The 17,326-nt window shown below is 35.2% G+C and overlaps 2 protein-coding genes and 3 long non-coding RNA genes across 6 annotated transcripts; 2 read left to right on the top strand and 3 right to left on the bottom strand.

Annotated features, from left to right (window-relative positions):
• Positions 1 to 785: 785 nt before the first annotated feature.
• Positions 786 to 4,599, bottom strand: wdn (wings down). The gene is made up of 4 exons (XM_075294727.1): positions 3,271 to 4,599; positions 2,730 to 3,109; positions 1,568 to 2,674; positions 786 to 1,506 (listed from the first exon to the last, which is right to left on the bottom strand). Exons 1-4 carry the CDS (start codon positions 4,362 to 4,364, stop codon positions 980 to 982), a joined length of 3,108 nt encoding a protein of 1,035 aa, XP_075150842.1. The 5' UTR covers positions 4,365 to 4,599; the 3' UTR covers positions 786 to 979.
• Positions 4,600 to 5,461: 862 nt separating this feature from the next.
• LOC142219769 (uncharacterized) lies at positions 5,462 to 6,565 on the bottom strand. Its single transcript, XR_012717757.1, has 3 exons — positions 6,238 to 6,565; positions 6,068 to 6,173; positions 5,462 to 6,002 (listed from the first exon to the last, which is right to left on the bottom strand). It is a non-coding gene; the product is annotated as an uncharacterized LOC142219769 (long non-coding RNA).
• Positions 6,566 to 7,902: 1,337 nt separating this feature from the next.
• Positions 7,903 to 8,404, bottom strand: LOC142219770 (uncharacterized). The gene is made up of 2 exons (XR_012717758.1): positions 8,174 to 8,404; positions 7,903 to 8,116 (listed from the first exon to the last, which is right to left on the bottom strand). It is a non-coding gene; the product is annotated as an uncharacterized LOC142219770 (long non-coding RNA).
• Positions 8,405 to 8,541: 137 nt separating this feature from the next.
• Positions 8,542 to 9,125, top strand: LOC142219771 (uncharacterized). Its single transcript, XR_012717759.1, has 2 exons — positions 8,542 to 8,854; positions 8,912 to 9,125. It is a non-coding gene; the product is annotated as an uncharacterized LOC142219771 (long non-coding RNA).
• A 1,161-nt stretch (positions 9,126 to 10,286) lies between these two features.
• Droj2 (DnaJ heat shock protein family (Hsp40) member A4-like) lies at positions 10,287 to 16,276 on the top strand. 2 transcript variants are annotated; one of them, XM_075294735.1, is made up of 3 exons: positions 10,287 to 10,407; positions 12,778 to 14,029; positions 14,721 to 16,276. In XM_075294735.1, the coding sequence occupies exons 2-3, from the start codon at positions 12,938 to 12,940 to the stop codon at positions 14,835 to 14,837; spliced, it is 1,209 nt and encodes a 402-aa protein (XP_075150850.1). In that variant the 5' UTR covers positions 10,287 to 10,407; positions 12,778 to 12,937; the 3' UTR covers positions 14,838 to 16,276. The 2 variants fall into 2 exon arrangements, with proteins under 2 accessions (XP_075150850.1, XP_075150855.1); XM_075294740.1 differs by having other exon boundaries at positions 10,403 to 10,623.
• Positions 16,277 to 17,326: the final 1,050 nt, after the last annotated feature.

Genomic DNA, 17,326 nt, shown 5'->3' on the forward strand with positions numbered 1-17,326 from the left:
GGGATATAAAAGAACATTTGTTATTACAAAGTAGGTTCTAAACCCTATTGACGCCGATGCAAACTGTATGATATTTGAGAGAAGTGCTGACAAAAACTGCATGATATTAGAGACATTTTCCCGACTGCCACCTACTGACTCAGTTTCGCTTCACAGTTTCGTCCTCTTGTCTTTTTATTCTCTCTGGTGCAAGTTCAGAAATCAATTTTCAAATGAGTGAAAGATGGTAACCATATTCACTAAGAGGCCCCTGTTGTTCATATTCTACATCTGAAGTAAGGCATCTTTAGGAAAGTTACATCTTTGATGAAACCTTAGCGTAGACTGTAACCCTATAAAAGTGTGTTGTATAATAAATAGATGTCGCATGTGTTTAAATTTATATAACTGGTGATGCCCGGAGATTTTCTGATGTTAACAAATATTAAAATGTGCCTTGAGAGAACTGCAAAATAGTACCGATAACAGTAAGGCAACCGATCATATGGCTTAGGAAGAATGATTTTTAAACGAATTACTTTGAGATGAACTTGATCTTTTTTATTTACCACTGTTGCGCTTTCTTACAAAAAAATCTTTATACAAACTACTAAATACTAATAAAGATCTTCATATTAAAGAAAAATGTTTGCAGAAAAATATATATATTCATATTTATATAAATATGTATAACATTCGATTCTTGTTTTATATTAATGTCTAATTTCTAAACTAAACAAGACTACCACACATTCAAGAAAGAAAAAAACTGAGAGGGAAAAGGCTTTGACCGAAAGTAGCAAAACTTAAGTTTATATTAAAGTTTATTATATTAGGGAGGGAAATCGATATATGGTTTTTGTTTCCTTTACATAAAAAGATTAATTGCAGTTGTGTGAATTGAAAACAATACATAAGAGAAAGGGTAATGTTTGAGTAAGAATTACAACTAAAACTTATTTAACGAACTTAAACTATGGAAAGTTAATTAAACTTTGGATTAGGACAAATTGGGTTGAGCTGTTGTCGCTTGTTTTGGTAAGTTACGATTATTAAAAAGTGCCAGCTTCGAGTGGGAAAATAGTAGCGTATCCACTGACGGCAGGGCCTGATGTGATTTCATCAGAACCGGACCAGCATTAACTGTCAGCGGCAGATACAGTTGGTTAATAAAAGAAGATGCATTGTCATTATTGTTAATTGTGTTGTTACTATTACTTGAGGCTATGTTAGTTTTTAAATATCTGGTATTACCACTATTGGTAATTTGTATCAGTTCGGGAACACCATTTATATTAGTTGCCACAAGTTGACGAACTTGCCTTGTCGCATGGCTAGTATCTTCAACTTTCATTGTTGCAATGGATGAGTTTGTGGAAATTAATTGATTGTTCGTGATGGTAAATTGTGGCAAATAGAAGTTATTTCCGGAAAAATCCGATGACAACGTAGAAGAGCCGAATTCCATTGAGGCCGGAGAGGAAAACGGGGACGATTCCAGTGAAGATATTTTCTTTTTGACGGAATCTATAATAAAAATAAATAGAAATTAATATGCGTATTTTAACAGAAATTTTTTTAGTCATACCATATTCTTCTGTCTTCAATTCCATGTCATGATGTTCCTCTTTAATTTTGAAATGCATATTCGCCACAGACTCGGACGATATAGCATTGTCCGTCTCAGCAAAATTTGGCATTACGTTGACAGCAGCAGCTGCCGTTGTTGTTGGTTTAAACAGACCACACTCTTCCATTTCTAACGCCTGTTCCATTATTAATTCCTCGGCTGATGTTATGCTTAGGCAATGCAAATCGGGAAATGGTGCTTTAGTCTGTTGTGATTCCTGTGTTTGTCGTTGGTGTTGCACCTGCTGCACAATCATTTCAGCTTTTGGTTCTATGAATTCTTTCTTGATTATTATCGGTGGAGGGACTTGTTGAACCTGCTTTGGCATTGATTGCTTTCGCTCCCTTTTTGATTTTTCCACTTTCATACTCGCCGATGAATTATGTTGTTGTGTCGTAACAATTGGAGAGGTGGAGGTGGTGTTTGATACCATATTAGTCGTAATAACATTGATAGGTTTAGTACTAAAAACTAAAGCAAGAGGCGGAGGACCAATACCACTCGAGGTTGTCATATTTACTAATGGCGCGTTCTGTGCTGTCGAAGTCGTGACTATAAAATTAGATTTCCCTGCATCCATTTCTGCTTTTATTACAGAGTTGATAGCAACTGGTATTTTTTTCTTACGTTTGGCCGGTACCTTAGTTAGTGGTGGCGGACCATTGATATTAACCGCAGGATTAGACATTCTTGTGGTTACGGTGGTGGTGGTGCTAATAGCTGTGGAAGCTAAAGGAACGACAGACGTAATTATAGTAGGTGTGGTATTCGTGCCAGTGTCACTTGTATCCATTTTAATGAGATCAATGTTGTGATTTATACTTGAGCTCGCAGCTGTATTCTGTTGTGTTGTTTGCGTTCGGCCATTGGCTGTAGTTTTTGTATCCCCATTGGTTTTCTTTTCCTTTGGTGTACGTGTGGATTTTTTGGAGCAGTACGAAGGAATGTTTTCTAACATTTCACCAGTTTTATGGTCTACCTTATGACGACGACGAGTGTGCTTTAACCAATTGGGGAAATTTGTGAAGTCCCTGGGACAGTAATTGCATTTAAAAGGTCTCTCGCCTGTAAAAATAGAATTTAGTTAAATTTCCCTTTTCTAAGCAATGGTTGAACTTACCTGTATGAATATTCGAATGCTGCTTGAGTTTCGAGTTGGATATAAACGATTTGTCACACACAGTACAAGCGAATGGACGCTGCTCCAAATGCACCAAATTGTGAACCTTTAGACACCGTTCGGTTTTGTACATTTTACCGCATTTTTCACATCGATATGATCTAGTTTGGGCGTGATATTTCTGGTGACGTTGCAAATGACTACGCTCCTGAAAACGTTTCTGACACTCGGAGCATTCATACGGTTTGGTATTAGTATGGATACGTTGATGATGAGTTAAGTTAATTTTCTGCACAAATTTCTGACCACATATTTCACAGCCGTACTTTTTATTTTCAGTATGTATTTTACGATGCATCCACATGCTACCTAGTTTAAGGCTGAAACGGACAAATGCAATTTATACAGATTAGTAAAAGACGAATGAAAAACAATACATTTTCTTTGGTTTCCAATTTTTTCATATCTAATTTCAGACAGCAAGTGTTTTCCAATATCTAACAACAACTTATGAGGTTGTATATGACAATAAATTTCTTACCACTTTCCACAGTCGGGACACTTCTTCCAAGCATCCTTGCGGGCATCCATGGGACGATGAGTTTTCAAATGTTTCTTGAGTGAAGATTCTGCATCAAATTCGCGATCACACTCCATGCATTTATATATGATGCGGTGGTTGTTATGATTTGCCAATTCCTGGCCTCCTTGGAATGCAAGATCACAATCCAAGCAATTATATATGGGATCCACAACTATTTTAGGCGCCGATTCATTTTTACTTGTAGTACTATCCAATGCGGCTAAAGGCGGAGGTTCTGTCATACTACCATTGTTATTAATTGTCACAACTTCTTTTTTAATCGCATTAAGATTTGTAGATGCTACTCCATTTATCTTAGGCAAGTCTATTGGCGGTTTTGGAAATTGGTTTAATCTTATAATGGGGGTCAAAGAGGGAGGACCATTTACACCGCCAAATCCTCCACCATCCGATTTGGAAAATCTGAGTGGCGACTTTTCCTTGAGTTGTTGATCCAAATGCTGCGTTGGTTTGCTAGAACGTTTTAATGGCGAAAAACTAATACCACTCGATGGTTTAAGAAATGTTCCACTGAAATCCATTTGTTCTTTTTTCAATGTAATATTTATGTCACATTTTTCACTGGAAATTATAATGCTGTTGCTGCTACCACTTGGCGATGGAGGTGATCTACTGCACCCTACACTCACCGATCCTCCCCCACTAACATCTAACTGTGGTGTTTGTGCACTTTCATCTAACGCTTTCCAAAAATCAGACGATGACAAACTATTACCACCAATCATGCCCGACGGATCACTTATTGTGACACAAGCGGACAAATCGATGTCCAAGGACTCATCTTTGATGCTTGATATTGAGTCAAAATTGTTCATTCTCAACAATGAGGCAAGTATTTCGTCACTGGGTTGATGCTTGCTTGGAGTGGACGAGGACGCCGGACTCGACTGCGTCGAGTTGCTGGTGGAGTATCTTGCTGTGTTTAATGATGTTGGTGAACATTGGATCATTGTTGTTGCCGGACTGCCGCCAACACCACCCATTATTATTTTAGGCGGCAATTTACTACAAGTCTCTGCTTCTTCTTTCATATTACCAATATTTATGTCACTTATTTAGAGGTTATGCCGTCTATTCAGTATATCTCTTTATTACAATTGTAGAAAAATGTACAGAGATTGATTTCCAATGGTTTTTACGAGTTTTCATCAACTCGAAATTGTCTAATAACATTCAATGAAGATTTATCACAAATAATTTCACAAAAATACTAATACCATAACGACGCTGTTATTTTTGACACGCCATTTTTATTTTCTTTCTTCTTCTTCTTTAAAGTACACTAAATATCAGGGATGTATAATGGAGTAGTACGTATCAATTGATATCAAAGTACTACGAAATTAACAAACGATGTGCCACATGTGGGGCGTTCATATTCATAATGCATCCGGACGGAAAATGTGCGTTTTTGTAAAGAATCTTATGCGCTTTACAGACTATCAGTTATTCCGGACGACAGTGCTCGTGTCGAACATATTCCATATATTGTGCACATTATAAGTTAAGTCCGAAGGCATAATCGATACTGCTGCATGTTTATGGGATCGATAACACATTTACCGATTATTAAGTCGTCGCCGACAAGTCGTATCGATCCGACACACTATAAGATTCTTTACAAACACCGACATTCCGTCCGGAATAACTGATAGTCTGTAAAGCGCATTACAGTGCGTCCAATCGATACGAATTGTCGGCTATGACTAAATAATCTGTAAATGTGTTATCGATCCCATAAACACGCAGCAGTATCGATTATGCCTTCGGACTTAACCTATAATGTTGCCAATGTATGAATGTATCCCAATAAACACAAACGTTTGAAAAATGCTAAATTTCAACAATTTTTCAAACATTTTTTCAAAGGATTAGGGTAATATTCAAGTTGAGAAATTGTTGAGAAAATCGCGTTCTCAACAAAAAACAGACATTACCCTCAACAGTGAAATTCAACACATTAGCAATAATATCTCAAGTGTTATCCTCAAATTGAAATGCATCGCTACTCAATAATTTGTCAAACAATTTTCGATGCGAGTCAAATTCAAAATTAACATTGTTGCAAATACTTTTCAACCTAAATTTGTATGAAATCCCCACTTCAAATTGAAAGTCAAAGCCAAAATTCTATGAATTTTGTATAATTTATTCATTTTTATCAAAATAAAATATATAATAATACACTACACTACATAATACACTACAATACCAATTGATAAATAATAATCTTATTAAACATATCAACAAATAAGAACAAAAAAAGCAAACAACAAAACTTTAAATATCTTAAACATTATTAGTAAACACTTTTGCATTGATAATTCTATTTCCTTCCTTTTGGTGTCATAAAACAGCATTAAAATTTATTAACATGCGGGCAATTTGAAATTAGGAACGTACTGGACCGCGTGTTAGAATTGATTTCCAGCAGAAGGAATTCACAAAATATCCACTTTAAACTGATAATAGCATATGAATTAAACTGACGATGTGATGCACATTTTCATCCAGAAGTTGTTGATTTCAACAATTTATTGTTTTTAACAATTTTAATTGGTTGCACTTGTAATGTTTCCGGAAACTTTTTCATGTCGATAAGCCACTCATTTTTCATTGGTCAGCTTCTTAATGTTTGCAAGAATGTAGCATCCAAAGATTTTAGTTTTCTGCAAAGAGATTTAAATTTAGTGACTTCTCTAAAGTGATGATTTAATTTTTTATATTGACGTACCAATTATTATAAACTATTTGAAGCAGTTCCAGTTAATTGTCCACCATTTTTTCATCGGTCAGCTTTTTAATGTTTTCAAAAACGTAGTATCCATAATTTTAGTTTTCTGCAAAGAGATATACATTTAGTGACTTCCTTAAAGTTTTATTTCATTTATTATTGTCACTTACCTATTTTTATAAACTATTTTATTTGTCTAAAATTTTCCATTTTTTACTTCTTGCAATTGACCACGAACTTCGTTGCACAAATAAGTATTGAAAACCACATGGTTTTTTCGTTGCATTTTAGGGTAGTGTTTTGTCAAAGTTTTCTCATATTATCTTCAACACCTTTTCAAAGATTTCGTCAACATTTTGGCAAATTGGAAGTAATTCGCAAACAATTTGAAGATGTATTGAAGATGAGCTATTTCAAGTCATGTTGAATTTATGTTGAAAATTATATTTACCCTCAAACTGAAAAGTTGTTGCATTTGAAAAACGCTCAGCCTGTGTTTATTGGGATGGGATATGTTCGACACGCACGGCGCATAATGCGCTTTACAGACTATCACTTATTCCGGACGGAATATCGGTGTTTGTAAAGAATCTTACAGTGTGTCGGATCGATACGACATGTCGGCGATGACTAATTAATCGGTAAATGTGTTATCGAAATGCAGTATCAATTATGCCTTCGGACTTAACTTATAATGTGCACAATATATGGGATATGTTCGACACGAGCACTGTCGTCCGGAATAACTGATAGTCTGTAAAGCGCATAAAATGAAGTCGCCAATATCAATCCCGACACCCAGTTATGACCGACGTCACAATCGCTTGTTAATGAGATCGAGAACACATTTATCGACTATTTAGTCATCGCCGACAATTCGTATCGATTGGCCACATTATAAGATTCTTCACAAACACAGACTTTCAGTCCAGATAAGCTTATAGTCTAATGCGCTTTACAGACTATCAGTTATTCCGGACGGAATGTCGGTGTTTGTAAAGAATCTTACAGTGTGTCGGATCGATACGACTTGTCGGCGATGACTAAATAATCGGTAAATGTGTTATCGATCCCATAAACATGCAGCAGTATCGATTATGCCTTCGGACTTAACTTATAATGTGCACAATATATGGGATATGTTCGACACGAGCACTGTCGTCCGGAATAAGTGATAGTCTGAAAAGCGCATAAGACAAATTTTTCTGCGAGTTCTTTTATGCCCCGTCCAGACTATAATACTACTTTCGCACTAGACACGAAATCCTCGTAAACGAGGATTTTGGCCGAAATCCTCCTAGATCTCAGTAGATTTGCAATAGGCAAATATCAGCTGGCTCGTATACTACGTTCACACTAGACAGGAAATTCTCGTAAACGAGGACTTTGGCCGAAATCCTCCTAGATCTCAGTAGATTTGCAATAGGCAAATATCAGCTGGCTCGTAGAGGATTTCAACAAAATCTCTTTCAAAATCCTCTATACTGCCTTGTACAACTGTGGTTTTAGTACTAAAAATGCGCTTTTTGCAACCCTGCCCCTTTTTTCCTTGTAGATGAATGTGTGTGTGTGTGTACCCACCCTGCCAACATTTTTTGAATTTGGGGACTCTTTTGAGAATCCCCACTACGTCGAAAACAATCATATACGACATCAAAAACTCGTCGGAAAAGCGCCGTCACTATTGAGAAGTTGTACCACGCCAAGTTACTACAAAAATGTTTCGCATGAGTGCAATTATTAGGTGCCTTTATAGATCAATTTAGAACGACGCCAATAAGGGACCCTCCAAACAATCAGAAAAAGTGCATTTTAAGATAGTTGTAAAAGAATCATTGTGGTCGAGTAAAACACGTTTGTTTAGATATTTATTAATTTGATTAAACATTTACAAATTCTTAAAAATATAACATTTATACCACTATCACATTACATTTAACATAATTTTTGGCATTAATGATGATGTTGAGTTACAAGTAGCGAGTTACATGTTGCTGCGTCTATCAACCAGTGTTTTTATTCCATGGAGGCAGCGTGTCTGTAAAATATCTGAAAAACAATCACTTTATTCCATTTGGAAAATCACTAAATTGTTCACCAATATACCTTTCACAATTTTAAGCGTATAATCTATGTTTTCAGAATTTTATTTTCATTTTTATTTAATTAAAATATAACAAGCTGGTTGCGCTTGGCGTTTCACAAAAAAAATGGTTTTTTTAACAGTAGGGATGGCAAATTACTTGCATGTACTTTTTGATGTACCTTTTCATGATGGTTGAAGTGACATTTACGAGTCTGTGGTAACGATGAGGTTGAAATGGAACTTTGAAATGCTGGCAGGGCATACGGGTTTGTGTTTGTATTGAAATATTTACGAACAGCTGTTAAATCCTCAAATCTACGAAATCTCGTTATTTTGCCAGTCCGAACACTTGAGATTTGTAAAGAGATTTTGGTTCTAAATAGCGAGATTTCGTGTCTAGTGTGAACGTATTTTCATGCCCTTTATGCGCTTTACAGACTATCAGTTATTCCGGACGACATCCCTGCCAGCATTTCAAAGTTCCATTTCAACCTCATCGTTACCACAGACTCGTAAATGTCACTTCAACCATCATGAAAAGGTACATCAAAAAGTACATACATGTATTTTGCCATCACTACTTTTACAAAAGCCATTTTATTTTTTGTGAAACGCCAAGCGCAACCAGCTTGTTATATTTTAATTAAATTAAAACGAAAATAAAGTTCTGAAAACAGATTATACGCTTAAAATTGTGAAAGGTATATTGGTGAACAATTTGGTGATTTTCCAAATGGAATAAAGTGATTGTTTTTCAGATATTTTACAGACACGCTGCCTCCATGGAATAAAAACACTGGTTGATAGACGCAGCAACATCTAACTCGCTACTTGTAACTCAACATCATCATTAATGCCAAAAATTATGTTAAATGTAATGTGATAGTGGTATAAATTTTATATTTTTAAGAATTTGTAAATGTTTAATCAAATTAATAAATATCTAAACAAACGTGTTTTACTCGACCACAATGATTCTTTTACAACTATCTTAAAATGCACTTTTTCTGATTGTTTGGAGGGTCCCTTATTGGCGTCGTTCTAAATTGATCTATAAAGGCACCTAATAATTGCACTCATGCGAAACATTTTTGTAGTAACTTGGCGTGGTACAACTTCTCAATAGTGACGGCGCTTTTCCGACGAGTTTTTGATGTCGTATATGATTGTTTTCGACGTAGTGGGGATTCTCAAAAGAGTCCCCAAATTCAAAAAATGTTGGCAGGGATTGATCGTGTCGAACATTATACACATTATAAGTTAAGTCCGAAAGCATAATCGATACTGCTGCATGCTTATGGGATCGATAACACATTTACCGATTATTTAGTCATCGCCGACAAGTTGTATCGATCCGACACACTGTAAGATTATTTACAAACACAGACATTCCGTCCGGAAAAACTTATGTCTGAGTCACAAGTTTTCCTCAAAAACACGTCAATTTTAGAATGTTAACCCACCTAATTTGGAATATACTCCGAATAACATACCTTTTTCAAAATATATGTCAAAATATTGAAATAAGTTTCATAAAAAAAGGAATAAATAAAGGCTTTGAAGAACATGGACATGTGCAAATAATGCGATTTACAGACTATCAGTTATTCCGGACGACAGTGCTCGTGTCGAACATATGCCATATATTGTGCACAATATAAGTTAAGTCCGAAGGCATAATCGATACTGCTGCATGTTTATGGGATCGATAACACATTTACCGATTATTTAGTCATCGCCGACAAGTTGTATCGATCCGACACATCGTAAGATTCTTTACAAACACCGACATTCCGTCCGGAATAACTGATAATATGTAAAGCGCATAACTTAACAAATGTTTTCCCTTTATGCTCGCGGTAATTAATTGAACATACGTTGCATATATGATAATTTCGAGTAAATGTGAATTTCTAGTTTCCATGGTAACTGTCAAACTAAAACATCTCAACTCGGTGTGAAAGGTGAAATGTTTTGGAAAAACGAATGAGGAAAACGAGTCTGTGGGAACATAGCATTATAAAGGCAAAACATTTAGTATACCACAATAACCGTTCTATGGTGGTGAGTATAAATAAACTACTATTACTTATCAAAAAGTACATTTTTGAGTTCATTTTACTACCTTTTAAAAATTCAAGTTTTCATCCCTGGCGTATACGATTTGTGTTCGGTTCCTTCTAGAAAATTGAAGAAACGCTATCTATCACATTCGTAAAATAAATTTCCAACGCGACGGATCATATAAGTTTGTGTGAGTTTTCCTCTGTTAATTTTTTATAAAACTATTAATAATTTAGAAAGCTGCGAATATTTGAATTTACTATAACAAAAGGAATATATTGTAATCATTAAAAAAATTGTGTGAGCCAAAGAAAATTGTAATTCTTATATACATTAAAGCCAAATTAAAGAAACGCCATTTCCGCATTAATCCTATGGGGCTTTAATTTTTTTTCCAAAAAAAAAGGTAATGCGGGAATAGTCCACCTTTTCTTTGTATAACTGTTACCAAGTGACGCATTTGTGGTGAAAAGTCTGACAATTTATCTATGTATGTGTTTGATGGGTTCTTTAACTTCTCAGAATTTTTGGTAATTTCAGCACATTTTTATGTAATTGGTTTGTTGTAACAAACAGTTGGGGAATTAAAGAAAAATAATGATTGTGTTGCAAGAATTCTGTTCATCGGGTGAGAAACACCTGCCCTACGTTGTCTAATGCCCTTTGAAACCTATGTATGCATCGCTCTCGTACCCCATATGCACCTTTTTTCATATTTCCCCCCTTAGTAATCGTCTAGTAGCTTTGGAAAATATACCGTTTCTAAAATTCGCTAGTCTATTTAAATGTCTAAAATATTCTGTTTTATTATTTCTTTCCTGTAAATATACAAAGTTCGTAAGATGCTGACGGTATTTACTTAATTTTCGTTTTTTTTACTTCACCTCAGATACATGTGGAAATCGATAATTTTTTTTGCGTGTTCTCTGTTATTCTTTCCTTTTGTTAATGTTTTCATTGCTAATTTTTTCCATGTGTTGGTGCTAGCTCTCCGCTCTCTCTTACTAACCCCCAAAGTTATAGTTGTCAGCGTTGTATTTTGTGATTCGCATGATGGAGCCAGCTGCTATAGGAAAAAAGGGGATGCCATCGTCATCGCTGTGTAGTTGTTCAGTAAATAAATATAGGAAGGAAAGTGCACAATAACCGTGTGTTGTGTATTTCATTTGCTGTGCGTCACCAGTTATTGTTATTCTATAATAAAATATTCTGGAAGAATTTCGGATCTGTAAGTGGACAATATTTTGGCTGTTCGGTTTTCAAGCCGGTTACTTTTTTTATTCAATTTTAAAATATGAAATTGAACGCAATCAATGTTTCAATTCGTTTTTCATTCAAAATCGTCTTGTGGTTGCTTTTTATTTAATGTGCGATTCCGAAACGAGAAACGCTTACCATATCCATTCACAGTCCAATGTCCAATTTTTATGTATATTTATCAAAAAATATGTACTAGAAGTTTTTGTACTATTCACCTATGGAGCTTTGCTTTAAAATTTCAAAGTAAATATCCCTCGGAAGATGGATCAGCCTCAGGACCGGCACAGGTTTAGTCCCTGGTGTGTACGGAGCAGTCACAGACTTATTAATGGAATGGAAATAGCAAGAGAAAGAAAAACTTTTGGAATATGTTGAACAATAGGTCATTGCGATGATTGCAAAAATTGACACTCGCACTAAAAGCAACCTCTCATAAGTGTCCACATCCAAATGTAGACAAAATTCAGGCCACCGTGAGTATCCACTTCGTATATGTTTCACTGTTTCGATAAATTATATGAAAACTTACAATTGCGACGTAATGATAGCGACTTGTATAAATAATATCATTCATAGATTTCAATGCAGCCGATATTCTTTACATCATCCTCAAGTTTACTACGACAATCCGGCCAACCATTACGTGTGTATCCTGCAATCCATAAAAGTGTCATCCTTCTTACTATGCTCCCCAATGGAATAAACATCAACAAACGGAATTTCCAAATGCGAATAAATATAATTGCAGTGAATATCAGCTATTTTCAAATCCCTGCCAGGTCTATATTGCACCGATAAACTATAACTCTGCAAACACAACATAAAACGCTGCAATCGTGGTGGAATTTTATATAAAGGCTTATCGAATAGAGTTATCAAAGGGTTGTGATCTGTTTCCACAGCACCATAAATATACTGATGAAATTTTCTGCATCCAAATAATATAGCAAAAAGCTCCTTCTCAATCTGAGCATAATTTTTCTGAGATTCTGTTAACGAACCTGACGCATACGCTATAGGCTGATCCTCATGCAAAATTGTGGCACCAACATATTTTTTACGGAAAATTGGTAGTAAAAAATAAATCTGAGTAAACTGCAGTCAAAATTGAAAATCTAATTTTGACCGAAAATTAAAAAAAAAATAATAAAAAATTAGGTTGACCAAACAGGCCAAAGAAGTCAGGGTGACCAAAACAGGCCAAAGTAGTCAATTCGTAAAATCATTACAAATTTAATATTTATATGATATGGCAACTCCTCAAGTCAAAACTTATTTTTATTTTATATCCTCTTTACAGAACCTTTTCATCCCTTTTGTCATCATTGTGTGTACAACGAGTTAACAAGAAGAAGTAGAGAGTATAACCTAGTAAGGAATAAATCGCCACATACAGAAGTTATTTGAAAGCAGCAGACAAATTAAGATTTTTATAGCCACACATATATTTTTAAAGCATAATGGTTAAAGAAACTGGATATTATGACCTTTTGGGTGTCAAACCTAATGCCAGTCCAGATGAGTTGAAAAAGTCGTACAGAAAGTTGGCCTTGAAATACCATCCAGACAAGAACCCAAATGAGGGTGAAAAATTCAAAGCTATTTCACAGGCCTATGAAGTATTGTCTGACCCCGAGAAAAGGTCAATTTATGACGAAGGTGGTGAAGCTGCTATTAAAAAAGGTGGCGCCGATACTGGCGACTTCCGCAATCCCATGGACTTCTTCGAGAAATTCTTTGGTGGTGGTTTCAGCACGGGTCGTCGCAGGGAACGCCGCGGCAAAGATGTTGTCCATCAGATGTCAGTGCAGCTCGAGGAGCTGTACAATGGCGCAACACGCAAATTGGCCCTGCAAAAGAGTGTCATCTGTGACAAATGCGAGGGACGTGGTGGCAAAAAAGGTGCAATTGAGAAGTGTTTGCAATGTAACGGAGCCGGTTTGGAATCACGCATTCAACAAATCGGCCCCGGATTGGTCCAACACATCGAACAGGTGTGTCGCAAGTGTGCCGGTACTGGTGAAAATATTTTGGAAAAAGATCGTTGCAAGCAGTGCAATGGTCGTAAAACAATGCGTGAACGTAAAGTACTGGAAGTACATATCGAAAAAGGCATGCGAGATGGCCAAAAAATTATTTTTAACGGTGAAGGGGATCACGAACCCGAGTCCCAACCAGGAGATATCATCATTTTGCTGGATGAAAAGGAACATCATACCTTCGTACATGCAGGCACAGATTTGATGATGAAAATGCCAATTCAACTTGTTGAAGCACTGTGCGGTTTCAATCGGGTGATTCGAACTTTGGATGACCGAGATTTGGTTATAAGCTCAGCACCTGGAGAAGTTATAAAACATGAAATGACCAAGTGCATCATGGATGAAGGCATGCCTTTATACAAGAACCCTCTAGAAAAGGGACGTTTAATCATTCAGTTCGAAGTGATCTTCCCGGATTCTATTCCAGTTTCTGTTATTCCCGCTTTGGAGCAATGTTTGCCACCTAGACCAGAAGTAGCCATTCCAATTGATGCTGAGCAGGTGACGTTGGTAAGTATCTTGCTTATTCTCTTACGCCTAATTTTATAGTTTGGGGATATATAGAGCCCGTCTCCAAAATAATCTGTCTGTATATAAACAGCGAATCTTTTCCAAATAGACCTCATCATTACTATAACAGATCACTAGGTAAAAAGTAAGATATAGGATAGCTGGGCTTTTAATCGCCTTTTGTTCCGATAACACTTTTTGTACGTTTCAATTTCAAAACATTGCATTAGTTTGTAAAAAGGCACCTAATTTCTTTGTGGAAATTGTACCACAAAAACAAGTGTTGCTTTAGATTTCATATTAAATTCACTTTGTCATTGGTGGTAGTACATGAAAAATCGGAAAACTACTTTAGTATTACGGAAGTGCTTATAATTTTAACGTCCATTTTGCAAAACCTAGTCGTCATTACCCCGAAATATAAGGAATTTGGGCTGAATACGAAATTCTGCTTGCGACTAGGCACTCGCCTGGGACTATATAACAGTGTTTTATTCAATTTAGTGAATTTATCCTGATATACATGAATGATGAGATTTAACATTACATCAAAACTGTACATAATACTAGCTAGATCTGATCAGATTTTAATATTTCTCTGGTCTGCTCCGATCTTTGATATGCAACTGTTACCCGTAGTTTAAGCTTAATACGTATTAATTGAATGACCCTTTTCTCTTTTTTTCCACAGTCCGAATTTGATCCTAAACAACGCCGAGATCAACAACATCATCGCATGGCATATGATGAAGATGATCGTTACGACGAAGGTCCAGGACCTAGAGTGCAACAATGTTCCTCAAGTTAAGCATGAGAATAAGTATGATGTGGCGAAACCAGCTAAAAACAAAAAAAAAAAACAAATTACTCCAAAAACAAAAATGAGAAGATTTGAAGAGAAAAATCCACGCTAAGTAAAACACAGCAAAATGTACTGTAACTTTACACTACTTCTAACCCACAGTTAATCGTCTTATTTGAACATACAAAACAACCATCCAATGAACATTAATAATTTATTACAAATGTTATAAAATTGAAAGTGCTAAAATCATTTTATACGTATAACTTATAACACTTTGCAGGAAAATATTGTAAAGATTTCTAAAAGCTATACATCAATAGCTGTGTCATCATTCATTCAAATGTTATATTCGATCAAATTAACAACATCAAAAAATACATAATGCAAGTAGAGCAAGCTTGGAAAATTTAACTTCAATGAACATGCAAATTGGTATTAATTTCGCACGAAGACAAACCATTTATTTTTTGGACTCTTTTTAATATTTTTATCTAGGGCAACCAACAACCAGATCTTAACTTCTACTTGAATATTTATAAATGTATATTAAATGCTGTATTTATAACATTATACACATAATGCATACACAAATCATGTAATTATCATAGTAGTATCAGCAACATGAAAATAGCCGAATATTAAATTGCAACAATTATTGATTACATGGCATAGAATGCATTTTATCAATATATTGCTTCCTATTCCATACAAAAAGTCTTCTTACTTTTTATTCAATTGTTTTTCCACCCTGTTATGATAAGTTTAATTTCGCGGATACATTCTTTTTATAATGTATACCAAATCACCAAATTGATGCGTTGGAGATATACCATCAAGAATGTTTTTCCTTTATAAATATATTTAAGGATAGTAACCGATCAAAACTTCACTGGGTTTCGCAATGAAAATCGATTTGCTGTGATTTTTCCATTGTTTAGTCTTGGATATGTCAAAACTTGAAAATCTTTTCCTTTGTATCCGAACACAAATTCTTAGGTTTTGGACAAACTGAACTAAAATCCATATTATCGAATTTCATCTCCAAATCTGAAAGAACAAAAATAAACTACATAATATGAAACCGGTACTAGTAAATATCACAATTCGATCGTTTGCTTTTTTCAATAAAGAAAAAAACGGAAATTGTCTATAGCATTGACATCAATATACAGTGAAACATCTCAAACTTGGAGAGTCTTAAAAAACGGAAGCTTCATAAGAGAACACCGCCGAAATGTGGACATATTTTAGGCGAAGTGGATGTTCACTTCTTGAAGGTTTCACTGTAATTGAAATACACATATATATTTCACATTTTTGACTAGTTAATGATGAAAAATTGAAATCTAAGCAGAACATACCCAACCACAAAATAATATACAAAAAATCAACAAGAAGTTAGTTCAAACGTAAATAAATTATATTTAGAACTTAAAAAATAACTCATGTGTTTCAATTAATGTTATAGCACCTGCTACTGAAATGTGGTGAAATGATATTGCCGTGTTAAAATTTTATATTTGCAGAAGTTAAGTTTATAATCCCTATGTTCATGCATTCGTTTCATTTCAGGCGGTAATTTTAAAATAGGTTTCGTATAAGAAAAACCTGGCAATCATTGAAAAAAAGTTAAATATTAGAAGAGGAAACAGGAGGAACCCTGCCAGCATTTCATTCTCATCGCTACCACAGACTCGTAAATGTCACTACAACAATCGCCAACTATGAGGGGGAAGCATATCAAAACGTACAAATTGTACATGAAAGTATTTTGCCATCACTACTGTTAGAAGAGCCATTTTATAGTATGTGAAACGCCAAGCGCAACTAGCTTATTATAATTTATTTAAATAAAAACGAAAATAAAGTGCTAAAAACATAGTTATTATGCTTAAAATTGTGAAAGGTATATGGTGAACAACTTTCGACGTGTCAAATGGAATAAAGTGATTGTTTTTTCAGATATTTTTCCAGACACGCTGCCTCCATCGAGAATAACAAACGGCTGATAGACGCTGCAACATGTAACTTACTACGTGTAAATCAACATCATTCTTTTATTAATGAAAAAGTTATGTTAAATGTGATGAGATAAAGGGATAAATGTTGTCAAATTAATAAACATCGACACAATCGTGTTTTAGTTGACCACAATGATAATGATTCTTTTACAACTACCTTAAAATGCACCTTTTTCTGATAGTTTGAAGGGGATCTTATTGGCGTTGTTCTAAATTGATCTAAAAAGGCACCTAATTATTGCACTGATGAGAAACTTTTTTGTAGTAACTTGGCGTGGTACAACTTCTCAATAGTGACGGGGCTTTTCCGACGAGTTTTTGATGTCGTATACGATTGTTTTCGACGTGGTGGGGATTCTCAGTAGTGCCGTCAAATTAAAAAAAATGTTGGCAGGGAAGTAGTGGACACACTACAAGTAAATAAAAATCAGATAACAAGCGGTTTTACAACAGTCTTATATACGTCATCTA

The sequence above is a fragment of the Haematobia irritans genome, chromosome 1 (genome assembly GCF_050003625.1).
Source record: "Haematobia irritans isolate KBUSLIRL chromosome 1, ASM5000362v1, whole genome shotgun sequence".
Taxonomy (NCBI): domain Eukaryota; kingdom Metazoa; phylum Arthropoda; class Insecta; order Diptera; family Muscidae; genus Haematobia; species Haematobia irritans.